This window comes from Bos grunniens, chromosome 5 (genome assembly GCF_055505025.1).
Source record: "Bos grunniens cultivar Pamir isolate PY7600 chromosome 5, Bosgru_T2T1.0, whole genome shotgun sequence".
Lineage (NCBI taxonomy): Eukaryota > Metazoa > Chordata > Mammalia > Artiodactyla > Bovidae > Bos > Bos grunniens.
Genome location: NC_141169.1, coordinates 28,758,236 through 28,772,567, shown reverse-complemented (window position 1 = coordinate 28,772,567; position 14,332 = coordinate 28,758,236). Strand labels below are relative to the sequence as shown.

Here is a 14,332-nt window from a genome sequence, read left to right as displayed (position 1 = left end):
ACTCACTTAGCAAACACATAAGCCCTTCTTCATCACTCATGCTTCAGAGGCTGTTAAGTCAGCCCCAACACTGAGCCTCTAGGAGCTCAGAATTGCAGGCAGACCTTCCCGATCAAGAGGTTTTTCCCCCGGTGGCCTCACTTGTGTGGTAGGCACTCACAGGCACTCACAGTAACAGGAATGGTCATGTTTTGCTGAAGAAACCAACACACCCACACAGCCACATCTGTGGCACCAGCAGACCTGGAAGCTCAAGCATTTCCCAGAGGGCTCCCCACATCCTGCTGCCCCCAAGAAATCCTCTGGAAACCACGTGTCATCGCTTTAATACTGTGTCATACTTTCTTTTAAAATACAGTCTCTTCTGAGGTAGACAGACCGAACTGCAGAGCGTCATCAAACAGGAGATAAATACATCCATGTACAACACGCATCAACATGAGGTAGAAATGGTTACAGCTGGAGGGGAGGACCCCAACCCCAACGTGGGTAAAGGAAGAAGAGAGCCAGCCTGCCCTCCCCCCATCCCTGCCCCTGGATTCTTTGGTATGCCCCCCCCCCCACATTGCCAGAGCTGGACCTGCCCTTCTCCCACTCGCCCCAGTGCCATGAGGTAGTGCTAGTAGACTGGGGGCTGTCTCCCTGTGCAAAGCTCCCCAAGGCCAGTAGAGGAGGCGGTGGGGGCCGTGGGCCTCAGTCAGTGAGCTCCCCCCCCAACCCCAAGAGCTGTCTACCTCTTGAAGGGATGGCTGAGATCCCAAACCCCCTCCCCAGTGCCCTCCACCCACCCACCCCCCTTATACATACACACACCTGAGAGAACCTGCTCACTCGCTGCTCCCCCTATGGGCTTTTCACAGCCAAGACCCTGCACCCACTGCTTTTGAGGCACCGTAGCCCTTCAGCCAGCCAGCTCCAAGGAGCAGAAGGAAGGTCAGGGACCAAGGCGGGGAGGGAGAAGAGAAAACAGAGCCGCTTTCCTGTTAGCACTCCTAGGCCAGCACAGACCCTCAGCACCTTGGCACCTGAAACATCCCCTTGGACTTCCTTCCAGCTGGAAGTGGGAGGTGGGAGACACTGGAGGAGCTGTCAAGGTGGTGAGAAACAAGGGAGGCTAGGGTAGTGGGAGACAGAAGTGGGGTGGTGGCTTGTTCCCCCACCTCTGGACCAAAGGTCAGAGTTGTTAAATGGGCTCCTCAACAGAGTTGGGGGGGGCAAAATACCCCAAAGCCCCATCACAGGAAAGCTGGTGGGAAAAGAATACAGTTCTCACAAGGAAGGGTGCCTAAGCCTGGGCCTCTGGTGGAGAGTTTGGGTGGGACTGAGAATAAAAGTCCAATGTTTATTCAGGGGAACACAGCTGCCCATCTCCTTCACCCTCTCATAGCCCCTGGAGTTCTAGACCTAGGACCCTAAGAGAACAGGAGAGGTAAGAGTCCCCTAAGAACCTTCTCCTGCAATGGACACACACTCACTCACCCCTCCTCAGAGCCTCCCAGCAGACCATGGAGGCTGAGTCTGCAGTGAACTCTGTGCCCAATCAGACCTATGGCCAGACTACCTTCCCTCTGGAGGAAATCTTCTTAGCATAAGTTACAGGAGACCTCTGCCTAGACAGGGACCAGGTGGGATGACCTCTCTGGGGAATTTCCACCCGGCTCACCTTCCCATTTGGGCCCTCTCAGCCTACCTGCTAGGTCTGCGGCAGGCGGTGGGCAAGGGCATCCCAACTCTGGGTAACCAACCCCGCACACAAAACACCCCACTCAGCTGAGGGGTGGGGCCTACAGGAAGAGTAGCAGGAAGGGAGCAAGACCTGCCTCCTTCCAAATGCCACAACTCAGTCCTCATCACCTCTGTCTACAACCTTGGCCCTGAGGAGGAGGCCCCTGCAATACATTCTGCTTCTGTCCCAAGAAGCGCAGGGGTTGGAGTGTGGCCTCTCGGTCTTCCTCTCCCCTTCCCCTCAGGTCTCACTTTCTGAGTCTTCTGAGAATCTGCTTCCCTAGGGCTGAAGGGGTTGAAGGGCTGGGGGTGGGGGGAACACACACAGGAAAGCAGCCAAAATCTAACATTCTTTCTGAGGTCAGTTTCTTCCTGAGTCGTCAAAAGAAAAACAGCAAATTCTACACATCTTACAAAAATAAGAGGCCTAAAATATTAAACAAGCTACATTTCTGGAATTTTCCTCCTCAAAAACAACAAAACCCCCTTCTTTGGGTGTTTTTCTTTTTTGCTTGACTCCCACAGACCGAAGGTTTCAGCTGGATGAGGGATAAGGGGTGAAGGGAACCCCCTCCTCCTCAGCCCCTTAACCTCCGGATCTTCCGCAAAGGGACACTGCAGTCTTTGAATGTGAGAGACAGAAGGCAGGGAGAGGGACCAAGACACAGAGAGGCTAGAGAGCAAGGGATAGAAACGGAAGCACTGAAGGTGATGGAGAGACAGGGCGGGGAGCGAGAAGGGTGTATGGTTAGTGACAAAGCGACGGAGAAAGAAAACTACCAGAAGCAGAGAAAGGGAGACGAGGGGAAAGGAGAGGGAGCCATTCAGACAGCGAGGAGACAAAAGGATTGTGGCGAGAGAGCAGGAGTTCCTTAGGCCCCGGGGCCAGTCTTCCGCGGGGCAGAGATGGCGAGCTTCCCGTCCACAATAAATAGGAAAAAACCTGAGTACACAGCGCATATGGCATCTCTCTGCCTAGCACAAGCATTTTCCTTCCCACGGGAAAAAAAAAAAAAAAAAGACCACCGGCAGCCCCCTCCACTCCCCCACCCCACACCCCTCACTCCGGCACGCCCCAGCCCGGTGGGGTTAAAGAAGACCCTTCACAAACAGAGGGGCCGGGAGTGGGCGGCAGCTCCCTGGGCCTCCTGGTGCGCCATCAATGTCCGAGACCGTACATTTTGTCCCACTCCACGAACGAGTCCAGGTCCTTGGGTGAGGCCCTAGGGCCCACCTTGGCCAGCGCTGCCTCCATGTCCTTATAGGAGATGGGGCGCTGCAAACCCGGCAGGCCTGCCCCGGCCGCCGCCTGCTGGCACAGCTGCCCCAGCTCGCCCCCAGAGAAGCCCTGGGTGCCCTGCACCAAGGCGGCCAGCTCCCGCTCGCTCAGCGCGCAGCCCTGCTGGGCCAGCGCCCGCTGCAGGATCTGCCCGCGGGCCGGGCCGTCGGGCAGCGTCACATAGAAGCGGAGAGCGAAGCGCCGGCGGGTTGCCTCGTCCAGAGCCGCGGGCCGCGAAGTGGTGCCCACGACCAGCACGCCGTCGGCTCCCGCACCGCAGCCGCCGTCCAGACAGGCCAGGAGCGGCGCCTGCAGCGCGCCTGCGGCGGCCGTGCCGTCGTCCCGGACTGACAGCAGCGCGTCCAGCTCGCTGATGAGGAGTACCGCGGGCGGGCGGCAGCGCGCAGCCGCGAAGGCGGCCTGAAGGAGGCGCGCGCCTTCGGCAGCGCCCGGCGCGACCAGCGTACCTCCGCGCAGGCGCAGTAGTGTGGCGCCCAGTTGCGTCGCCAGGCAGCGGCCCAGCAGCGCTTTGCCAGCGCCCCGCGGTCCGAAGAGCAGCACGGTCCGCGGCGGACGCGGGCTGCCGGGGTAGGTGGGCGGCCTCAGCAATGGCCACACCAGCTCCTCCTCCAGCGCCGCCTTGAGCGCGCCCTGGCCCGCCACGTCCGCCCACTGCACCGGCGGTCCGCAGTCCACCATCTTGCTGGTCGCCAGCTCCAGAGCTCCCTGGTCCACACCTTTAGGAGGCTCTCCTGACGGCACCGCGAAGCCTCCGCGGGGAGCCGGCGCCGGGGCCCGCTCTGAAAACTTCTCAAAGGGCTCAAGCTGCGGGCCGTAGACGGGGGAGCCCAGGACTTTGAGAGGGACGCCACCAGCGTACTTGCCTGACGCCTCCTCCGCCGCTCCTGGCGGCTTCACCCGGAACCCATTGCCCCGACACTCGCCGTTGTCCGCGGCGGGGTAGGAGGTGCCGTCGGCCGCCGGGGCTTTGGCGGGCTCGAAGGCGTACTTGCGGTAGCGGCCTTCGGCTCCCTCGTCTGTAGCCTTGCGCTTCAGCGACACCCCGGCCTCCGCTACCCCCTGGAAACCGTAGGAGGCGGGTGATGGCCGGGGTGGGGCGGGCGTGGGCAGAGGCGTGGGCGCCGCCAGACCGGAGGTCAGGTAGGGGGCCGGGGGCGGAGCGGGCGGCGGCGGGAGGGCCCCGTAACCCGGCTGCGCGGCGTAGCCCCCTGCGGGGTAGTTGTACAGAGACCCAGAGGGGCCGTAGCCCGGCGGGGGCGGGGGCTGCAGGAGCGCGGCCGGGGGCGGCGGGGGCAGCGCGGCGCCTGTCTGCGTGCAGTAACCCGGCGCCAGGTACCCTGCTCCGTAGCCCGCCGCGTACTCCTGCGCCGCCGACGGGCCCCCGCACGCGTTGCCGGCGTAGAGGGGTTCAGGCAGGTTTCCGGCTAAAACCGGGGAACCGCCGAGACCCCCGGAGCCGCCCCCACCGCCCGACTTGGTTCCCGGGAGGCCCTCGTGGAGCGAGGCCAAGGGGTAAGGAGTCTCTGGTCCCGGCCAGGGTTCGGGGTCCCCCTTGGCGCCGTTGAGGAAGGCGGCTTCGCCGTAGCCGCCCAGGGTGGGGCGCTCGTAGGGCGAGTCCAGGACCCCCGAGTACTTCTCGGCGTAGCGCTTGAGGAGGTTGGAGGCAGTGAGGGCAGAGATGTCGTCGTGTGCCCAAGCATAGTGGCAGCGCTGGCGACCCCCAGGGGGCAACTCCAACTTGTGGGCCGGCGACGGGGTGGTGGAGGAGACGTCCAGGTGCTGCTCTGGCCACTGGTTGAGGGGCTGGGCGTGTTCCGGTGTCCAGTGCATCTTCGACAGAGCTGCAGGCAAGAGAAGCGGCTAGTGAGATCCTGAAGAGCCTCTAAGGACCCACCGACTGCCAGCCGCAGGCGGACCTTCTTAAACCATAGCTTGGGACAGGCTGGTTTTCCCGCATCCACCCACAGCTTTCCACCCTACCCGGGCCATCTTCAGGCACCAAAATCACCGTATTTGTCTTGTCCCACAATTAAAGTTGTCTGAAAATACTTTACTCAGAACCAAGATGCATCTGAAAATGATGGTTTTTTGGGTCCTAACCTCACCTAGTGGAGAAGGAAATGGCAACCCATTCCAGTGTACTTGCCTGGAGAATCCCAGGGATGGGGGAGCCGGTGGGCTGCCGTCTATGGGGTCGCACAGAGTCCGACACGACTGAAGCGACTTAGCAGCAGCAACCTCACCTAGGCAGTGACTATTGTTTTGTCCTGGTGCCTCCAGCCATGCACTCGAGGACACACGGTCCTCTCAGACCTACTGTAGTGCAGGATGGTGTCTGTGGCAGAGTCTCACTGTCCCTGGGAAACCCCAGAGGCTGACCCAGAAGCATCACTTCCTTTCCACGTGGTTTCTTGTATCTACCTGATGGAGTCAGAGCACCTGGGTTCCAGACCCAACTCTGCTCGTGATGGTTGCATACCCAGAGCAGGTGCTGCCACCTGCCTCGTTCCCAGAATGTTTCAGCACAATACAAAAAGGTTGTTTCGAATAAACATAAATGTCTTCTGGAGAAGATGGGACAAAGTTAGTGCCCATCGTAGAAATGGGATTTCCCTACTGGTACAGTGGCTAAGACTCGCAATGCAGGGGGTCCGAGTTCAGTCCCTGGTCAGGGAACTAAGTCTCACATATCCCACCTAAGAGATCGCATGCTTCAACAAAAGATCCCATTTGTGGCAATGAAGATCCTGTGTGTCACAACTAAGACCCAGCACAGCCAAATAAATAAAAGTGAATATTACAAAACAAAGTTGGTCACAAGTTTATCTGCACTTCCCAGGAACCAAATAATTCTGCAAAGTAAAACACACTATCATACTCAAAACAAGCAAAATATTCCTGGCATAGAGATCATAGAACTTTTTTTCATGGACCTCAGGAAATGGCCTCTTAGGTGGTCATGATATAAATACTGCAGAAGTATTTATTTCATACACTGTCCCTCAGCACCAGTCCAGGCATGGGCCAAACTGGTAAAAGGTATTCAAGGCCTGGGGAATGGCACTCTCCAGCTGTATGGCTCCAATTCGTTTGCTTGATCTGAGAATAACAGCTCAAAGACTAAATGGGCACATGACATTCCAGACAGTTTTTGCTAATGATTATTTCTCAGTCCTAAGATTTTGATAAGCTTACAGGTCAATATTCTTGCTTCAACAGAATTTTACTGAGCACATACTAAAAGCTGTGCTAGGCATGAGAGCAGATTGAAAAGTGAATATGATGTTTCAGCCAGAAGAGATGACATCCTTTATGAGGTGGAAAACCAGAGGTGTGTGTCCAGAGTTCTAGGGCTCGGGGGAACGTATTGTGCCTAGTCAAGATGGCCTCGCCAGGGAGGGGTGTCTTTACTGGGACTTAAAGGGTGAGAGGCCAAGTTGACCTGACAGGCTAGAGGATTCCAGCAATTCAAAGACTCGGAGCACAGTGCATTGAGGAAGCTAGGGCTAGAATAGCTCATATGTCCTCTTCCCCACCTCAAGATGCCTTACTGCCACCTTCTGAGAAACTGTGATAGTCAAAACAAATCTGTGTCTATGATGATACCTGTGCCCCTTGAGAAGTAGGACTTACGTGCAGGGCATAACCTATATAACCATACACTGCAAGCCTCGGGGGAGTACCAAGAACTGCTGGGTCACCAGAACCCTGGCAGTGGGTATATGTGGGGGCAGTGGTACAAGAAGAGTTTGAAAATTATCAGATTGCTTCTCAGGCAATTGCCCTTACTTGTAGTAGCTTGACTGCACCACCTCTTACGACTGACCTGACGTCAATCTTTGAAAATAAAACCGTTTACCCTCATCCCCACGCCCTAGGGAAGGCGTGAGCCATAGATAGTAGAGCTTTAAAAGAGGTCTTTTGTTTTGGCTGCACTGCACAGCATGTGGGATCTTAGTTGCCCAATCAGGGATCCAGCCCACATCCCTTGCATTGGAAGCGCCCAGTCTTAACCACTGGACCACCAGGGATGTCCCAAAAGGGGAATTCTTAAGAGTTGTTTCACCTCCATCTGAGAGGTGCTCCTGGCCACCAGTGGCAAGAGAGCGAGCAGAGACAGCAGAACTGAGGGGGAGGTGTTAGGAAGGCATGTGCGCAGCTCCTGCTGAGGGGCCTCCAAAGAATGGAGGCTTTACCTGATGTCAAAGGAGATAATTTCCTGGGACATCAGAAATTTCAAGTGGTTCCTGTTGCAGAGTCATATGTGGTGACATCAGAATTGTACAGATTGTGCTACGACATGGGCCCAAAACCTGTTTTATGTTGTTGTTGTTTTGTTCATTATTATGTATGCTTTGGCTCCTTAACATAGAGAAAAGAGAGAGCACTCTCCCTGAACTTGTTAACTGGGCATGCTGGAAGGAAAGGTGGTCCCTCCCAGGACAGACACAGACACAGCAAAGAAGATTCTGGGTCTGGGCTTGTTCACATGCATTTCCTTCACCACCTGCCAGATCTGCTGCTCCTCCTCACTGGCATCATGGGGTATCTTCCCAGCCCCTCTCACCAGCTCCTGCCCTGGCTGGCAGTGGTCTTCACTCAGGTCTGCACTCTCCAGACCGTGGTCTACACTGAATCTCTCCCACCTCAGCCCTTGTGGACTCCAGAAACCCACTACCTCTGGCCCTCTAAACCTGTCCTGCCAGTTCCACACCGGTCTATCTCATCTGCTCTGCACTCAGCCCGTTCTGAGGTTTCCCAGCCCCTGCAGCTCATCCTACCCACTTGATCTCTACCCTCAATCTGCTCAGACACAGGCCTGCTCCCAGGCAGTTCCCTTCCATTGTAGCTGGGGGCACGTCTCCATCACCTCGGGCCTTCTGTTTTCACATTTATCTATATCTGCATCCATTTTAGAGACTAGGAGGCCTGAGAGGTCTCTCAAGCTCAGCTCAACCTCTCCAGCCTAGGCTGGGACCTTGCTCCATTAATTGACTGTCCTTCCCCACTACCATGCCCTGGCTCTGCCCCCACAGCAAGCTTAATTTTTTCCCAGCTTCAAAAAAACTTCCTTGACCCTAAGCCCTCCACTGACTACCAGCCCATCTCTCTTGTCCTCCTCCTCCATTCTTCCCCGAAGCATCACCATCTACCTGCATGATACTATCTGCAGTGAGAGCAGCCAGAGCATGCTATCTCCCTGTCCCAGCCCTCAGGCCAATTACAGCCCTCTCCTCACAGAGGGGGCCTTTCTGTTGTCTGCTTCCCACGGGAGCAGGAGGGATCTTCCCTGAAGAGGCACCCCACCTCCTCCCCAGGTTCATAGGGCATACTCCAGTCCCTGTATCAGCTGAGCTAGACATTAAGACACGCCCCAGGGACTTGAGGGAAAATGTGGGTTTCAAATCAGAGAACTGGATTTGAAATGAGGCTCTGACCCTTACAGTGTTAGGCTGGGCCGACTGCCGGATGTCACTGAAGCTCAATTTCTCCATCTGTTAAAAAACAGCATAACATTTGCCCTGCACAGTGACTATGAGGATTTAAAAAGATAAATATGGATTTCTCTGATGGGCCAGTGATTAAAGAATCTGCCTAGCAATGCAGGGGACAAGGGTTCGATCCCTGGTCAGGGAACTAAGATCCCACATCCCTTGGGGCAACTAAGCCCACACAGTGCAACTACTGAGCCCAACCACCACAGCTGGAGAGCCCAGATCTGACGTGGCCAAATAAATACAGAATCCTGAGTCAGGTACAAAGTAGTATGATAAATATTACAGTTAGAAACCTGAGCAGTGGCCCAACCTTGCTGAGTGAATCTGAACAAGTCACTTCCCCTTGAGGTTGGGGGAATGTGGAGAATGCTCTGCGAGGGAGGTTCCTTCTAGCTCTAATATACAGACTGGTCCTTATGCTGCTTCCCCACTGGGGGAGAGCCAGCCCCCACTCTGCTTTATGCTCTATCTGGCATAGCCCTCACAAGAGCCTCATGAGAAATACTATTGTCTCAATCCCCATTTGGCAGGTGAAGCGACTGAGGTACAGAGAGATTGATACATCCTAAGGTCACCCGGCTTGTACCAAGGGGAGCAGGATTCAGACCCCAGCAGTGTAAGTACAGACTCCAGGCCCATACTTCTTGGTTGCACTGGCTCCCTGGTCCAGTCCTTGGTACTCACAGCCAAAGAAGAGCCTGAGGCCGTGACACGGCCCAGCCTCCAAGGCCCATTACCTTGGCCCTATGGAAACATTTCTGTGTTTGCCCGGAAATGTGGCTACACCTCAAAGAGCTGCACGTTTACACTTCAAACCTGCAATCTTCTCCTGGAGGAGCCCCAGTCACCAGTGCCCCCACAGGCAGGAGAATGTGCATCCTCTCACTGCAAAGCAGCCCAAGGAGAGCTGTCCCTTCCCAGCACACTCGTCATCTGATGAGCATCCACACCCCTAGGCTGTGCAGACAGTTCCTTATTTGAGTCTTCTGCCTTCACTGGGGGTGGCTGGGGCTCTGTGGAGAAAATGTCACTTCAACTTTTTGTCTGTGGACCCCTGAAGGCTGAAACTCTGCGCGACTCCACACAGAGTCCAGTCCTAACTCATCAGTTCAGTTCAGTCACTCAGTCGTGTCTAACTTTGCAACCCCATGAATCGCAGCACGCCAGGCCTCCCTGTCCATCACAAACTCCCAGAGTTCACTCAAACTCATGTCCATCAAGTCAGTGATGCCATCCAGCCATCTCATCGTTTGTCGTCCCCTTCTGCCCCCAGTCCCTCCCAGCATCAGAGTCTTTTCCAAGGAGTCAACTCGTTGCATAAGGTGGCCAAAGTACTGTAGTTTCAGCTTCAGCATCATTGCCTCCAAAGAAATTCCAGGGCTGATCTCCTTCAGAATGGACTGGTTGGATCTCCTTGCAGTCCAAGGGACTCTCAAGAGTCTTCTCCAACACCACAGTTCAAAAGCATCAATTCTTTAGCGCTCAGCCTTCTTCACAGTCTAACTCTCACATCCATACATGACCACAGGAAAAACCATAGCCTTGACTAGACAGACCTTTGTTGGCAAAGTAATGTCTCTGCTTTTCAATATGCTATCTAGGCTGGTCATAACTTATCTTCCAAGGAGTAAGCGTCTTTTAATTTCATGGCTGCAGTCACCATCTGCAGTGATTTTGGGGCCCAAAAAAATAAAGTCTGACACTGTTTCCACTCTTTACCCATCTATCTCCCATGAAGTGATGGGACCGAATGCCATGATCTTTGTTTTCTGAATGTTGAGCTTTAAGCCAACTTTTTCACTCTCCTCTTTCACTTTCATCAAGAGGCTTTTTAGTTCCTCTTCACTTTCTGCCATAAGGGTGGTGTCATCTGCATATCTGAGGTTATTGATATTTCTCCCGGCAATCTTGATTCCAGCTTGTGCTCCTTCCAGCTCAGCGTTTCTCATGTACTCTGCATATAAGTTAAATAAGCAGGGTGACAATATACAGCCTTGACGTACTCCTTTTCCTATTTGGAACCAGTCTGTTGTTCCATGTCCGGTTCTAACTGTTGCTTCCTGACCTGCATACAGGTTTCTCAAAAGGCAGGTCAGGTGGTCTGGTATTCCCATCTCTTTCAGAATTTTCCACAGTTTATTGTGATCCACACAGTCAAAGGCTTTGGCATATCAATAAAGCAGAAATAGATGTTTTTCTGGAACTCTCTTGCTTTTTCAATGATCCAGTGGATGTTGGCAATTTGAACTCTGGTTCCTCTGCCTTTTCTAAAACCAGCTTGAACATCTGGAAGTTCACGGTTCACGTATTGCTGAAGCCTGGCTTGGAGAATTTTGAGCATTACTTTACTAGTGTGTGAGATGAGTGCAATTGTGCGGTAGTTTGAGCCTTCTTTGGCATTGCCTTTCTTTGGGATTGGAATGAAAACTGACCTTTTCCAGTCCTGTGGCCACTGCTGAGTTTTCCAGATTTGCTGGCATATTGAGTGCAGCACTTTCACAGCATCATCTTTCAGGATTTGAAATAGCTCAACTAGAATTCCATCACCTCCACTAGCTTTGCTCATAGTGATGCTTTCTAAGGCCCACTTCACATTCTAGAATGTCTGGCTCTAGGTGAGTGATCACACCATCGTGATTATCTGCGTCATGAAGATCTTTTTTGTACAGTTCTTCTGTGTATTCTTGCCACCTCTTCTTAATATCTTCTGCTTCTGTTAGGTCCATACCGTTTCTGTCCTTTATCGAGCCCATCTTTGCATGAAATGTTTCCTTGGTATCTCTAATTTTCTTGAAGAGATCTCTAGTCTTTCCCATTCTGTTATTTTCCTCTACTTCTTTCCATTGATCACTGAGGAAGGCTTTCTTATCTCTTCTTGCTATTCTTTGGAACTCTGCATTCAGATGCTTATATCTTTCCTTTTCTCCTTTGCTTTTCGCTTCTCTTCTTTTCACAGCTATTTGTAAGGCCTCCCCAGACATAGGTGACCAATAAATAGTAACAGAAAGGATTGCTGGATGAAAGAGGAGGAAAGAATTCTATAAACCCTCCCCTCATTTGCAAGAAGTCTTCCAGGATCAAAGAGGGAGTGTCTGGGCCTTTACAAATGGCCAAGGCACTCAGTGCACTGATCTCAGCCCTCATGGGCCTCTCCCATCCCTTTGGACCAGGCCAAGGACACTGCATCAGGCCTGACACAGGTTGTGGTAGTGTGATTTACAATAAGAAATACATATTTAGGGTTTCCCTGGTGGCTCAGTGGTAAAGAATCCACCTGCCAATCAGGGATTGACACGGGTTCAGTCCCTGATCCGGGGGGTCCCACATGCCGCAGAGCACCGAGGCCTGCTTGTCGCAACTATTGGGCCTGTGCTCTGGAACCCTCGAGCCACAACTACTGAGCTTGCGTGCTGCAGCAACTGAAACCTGCAAGCTCTAGGGCCTGTGCTCTGCAACAAGAGAAGCCTCCACAGTGAGAGGCCTGTGCATTGCAGCTGGAAGGCGGCCCCTGCTCACTGGACTAGAGAACAGCCCATGCAACAGTAAAGACCCAGCAGAGCCAAAAATAAATACTTTTTGAAAAGAAATATATATTTAGTCTTCATCCACTCCTCCTGGCTCACAGCTCTCCAAACCCTTGGAATTTCCTAAGCATAAGCGTGACAGGAGCATCCTTCATAATAATATTTGGTCTCTTGTCCTCAGTTCCTGAAATAGCTTCAGAGCAATAAAAATGAAATGAGTGTCTTGTTATTTATAAAAGCCCCCTTCAACCACACTTGAGTTTATATTAATGAGGGTTTTTGGAAAGCTCCTAGGAAACCTAAGGATGAAGGCTGATGGCAAGAGGAACTAGCCATGATTAGAGGGTTGGACCCTTCAGCCCCCAATACAGACACACTACCCCCCACCTCCTGGGAAAAGGAGAGGGGCTGGAGGTTGAGCTCAATCACCAGTGGCCAATGGTTTAGTCACTAGATGGGGTTGGGAGAACTTCTGGGGAGGAGTGGTTGGGTGGCCGCTGGGAGAGGGCATAGAGGCTCTGGGCATCTTCCCACATGCCTGCCCTGTACATCTCTTCCATCTGGCTGCTTCTGACTTAAGCTGATAATCTAGTAAGTAAACTGGTTTCATGAGATCTGTGAGCCATTCTAGCAAATTCATCAATCCGAGAAGAGGGTCATAGGAACCTCTGATTTATGCCCATCAGTCAGAAGCACAGGTAACAGTCTGGATGTGTGACTGGCGCCTGAAGGGGGCAGTTTTGTGGGGCCCCCCTTACCCCTTGGGATCTGCCGCTACCACAAGGCCAGTTGTGTCAGGACTGAGTTAAATGTGTGGGACACCCTGCTGCTGTCCCAGAACGGGCTGGTGTGTGGAAAACCCTCACATCTGGTGTCAGAAGGGGAGCACCAAGGTAGAGGTGTGTAAGAGAAAGGGGCACCTGCAGGAGGAGTGTGTTTCTCCCTCACACAGGCCTCAAACGCTCCTCCGCCCCCACTGTGGCCTCAAGAGGCAGCAGATACCCTGAGCGGCCCCTGTGTGACCACTGGCAAGACACCTAACCTCGCCAAGCCTCACTTTTCTTCAGCTGTCAAGTGAGACCGTATAGATGGTAGACAGCAAACTTTCTCTCGCCAGGAACTTTTATACAGGCTGAGATGGAAGGGATGCCAATACACCCCTCCAGCTCCCTCAGAAGACCTGTAACACCTCTTCTCTTCGGTTCAGAGTTCCCTCAGCCACGGGGCTGGGGGCAGGGCCGGAAGGAGGGGCAGCTGTGCTGGGGCTCCAGGCGTGTGAGGACAAGGGCCTGTGTGGATGTCGCCTTCCTGGGCCAGCTCCTCGGGCTCCATTACCTCAGCCTGGGACAAAGGGGCTGGAGTGGAGAATCCTATTGTTGGGCCTCGTATGGAAATCTCATTAATCTACTCGCCACGGCTCCCACAGGCCTTTTGTCCTGGCTTTTTGTCTCCTGCTCACAACTGGTGCCCTGGGTGGTGGTGGGTGGGGGGGTGGGGGGGTGCAATGGTTCTCTAGCTGCCGGCAGAGCTTGAAAGGGACTGTTTCCCCATCCACTGGGCCCTGACCCACCTTGTGCCAACCCCGTTACTGCAAGAGGAGAGGACAGGGAGGACACGCAGGGGACTCTGGAGGACAGGACGGGTTGCCTGCCTTGGCTCTTGTGCCCACCTCAGGAAGCTGTTCCCCAAGTCTGGTCAGAGTGCAGCCTCAGCACAGCTGGGCCCCCAGCACCCTGCCTTGGACACAAGGTAGGGCTCAAGAAGTGCTTAGGGGATGAACCAAAGGAGGCCTGAAAGGCAGCTACAGAACTCTGCGGCCCAGGGGCTGGAGCCCGTTTTCTGCAGGTTCACTGTCTTGCTCGCATCCAGCCAGAAAACACCTCCACATATTAATACCCTCAGAGTGCTGGCCACTGAGCAGCAGCTGTCAGAGGGGCAAAATGGATCCGACTGTGACCCTTCCTTGTGATTCTATCATCTAACAGGGAAGATAAGGTGAGCATGATCATGTCCATAGAAAGGAAGAGAAAAGAAAAGGAAGAAGGAAAGAAAGATGGATGAAGAGAAAGGAAAAGGAAGAAGGAAAGAAGGGAAGGAAGAGAAAGAAAGAAGGGGAGGGATTTCCCAGTAGTTAAGACTCCGCTTTCAATGCAGCGGGTGTGCGTTCCATCCCTTTTGGGGAACTAAGATCCCACATGCCCCAGGGTCAAAAAACCAAAACATAAAACAGAAATAATACTGTAACAAATTCAGTAAAGACTTTAAAAGCAGTTCACATACCAAAA

The 14,332-nt window shown here is 53.6% G+C and overlaps 1 protein-coding gene across 2 annotated transcripts in view; it reads right to left on the bottom strand.

The window, feature by feature from the left end:
- Positions 1–309: 309 nt before the first annotated feature.
- FIGNL2 (fidgetin like 2) overlaps positions 310–14,332 on the bottom strand; it is a 30,488-nt gene continuing 16,465 nt past the window's right edge. For both annotated transcript variants that reach the window (XM_086399363.1, XM_086399362.1), the window contains one exon: positions 310–4,866. In XM_086399363.1, the coding sequence (XP_086255489.1) occupies positions 2,885–4,855 (1,971 nt within the window). In that variant the 5' untranslated portion in view covers positions 4,856–4,866 and the 3' untranslated portion in view covers positions 310–2,884. The remainder of the gene's footprint in view (positions 4,867–14,332) is intronic.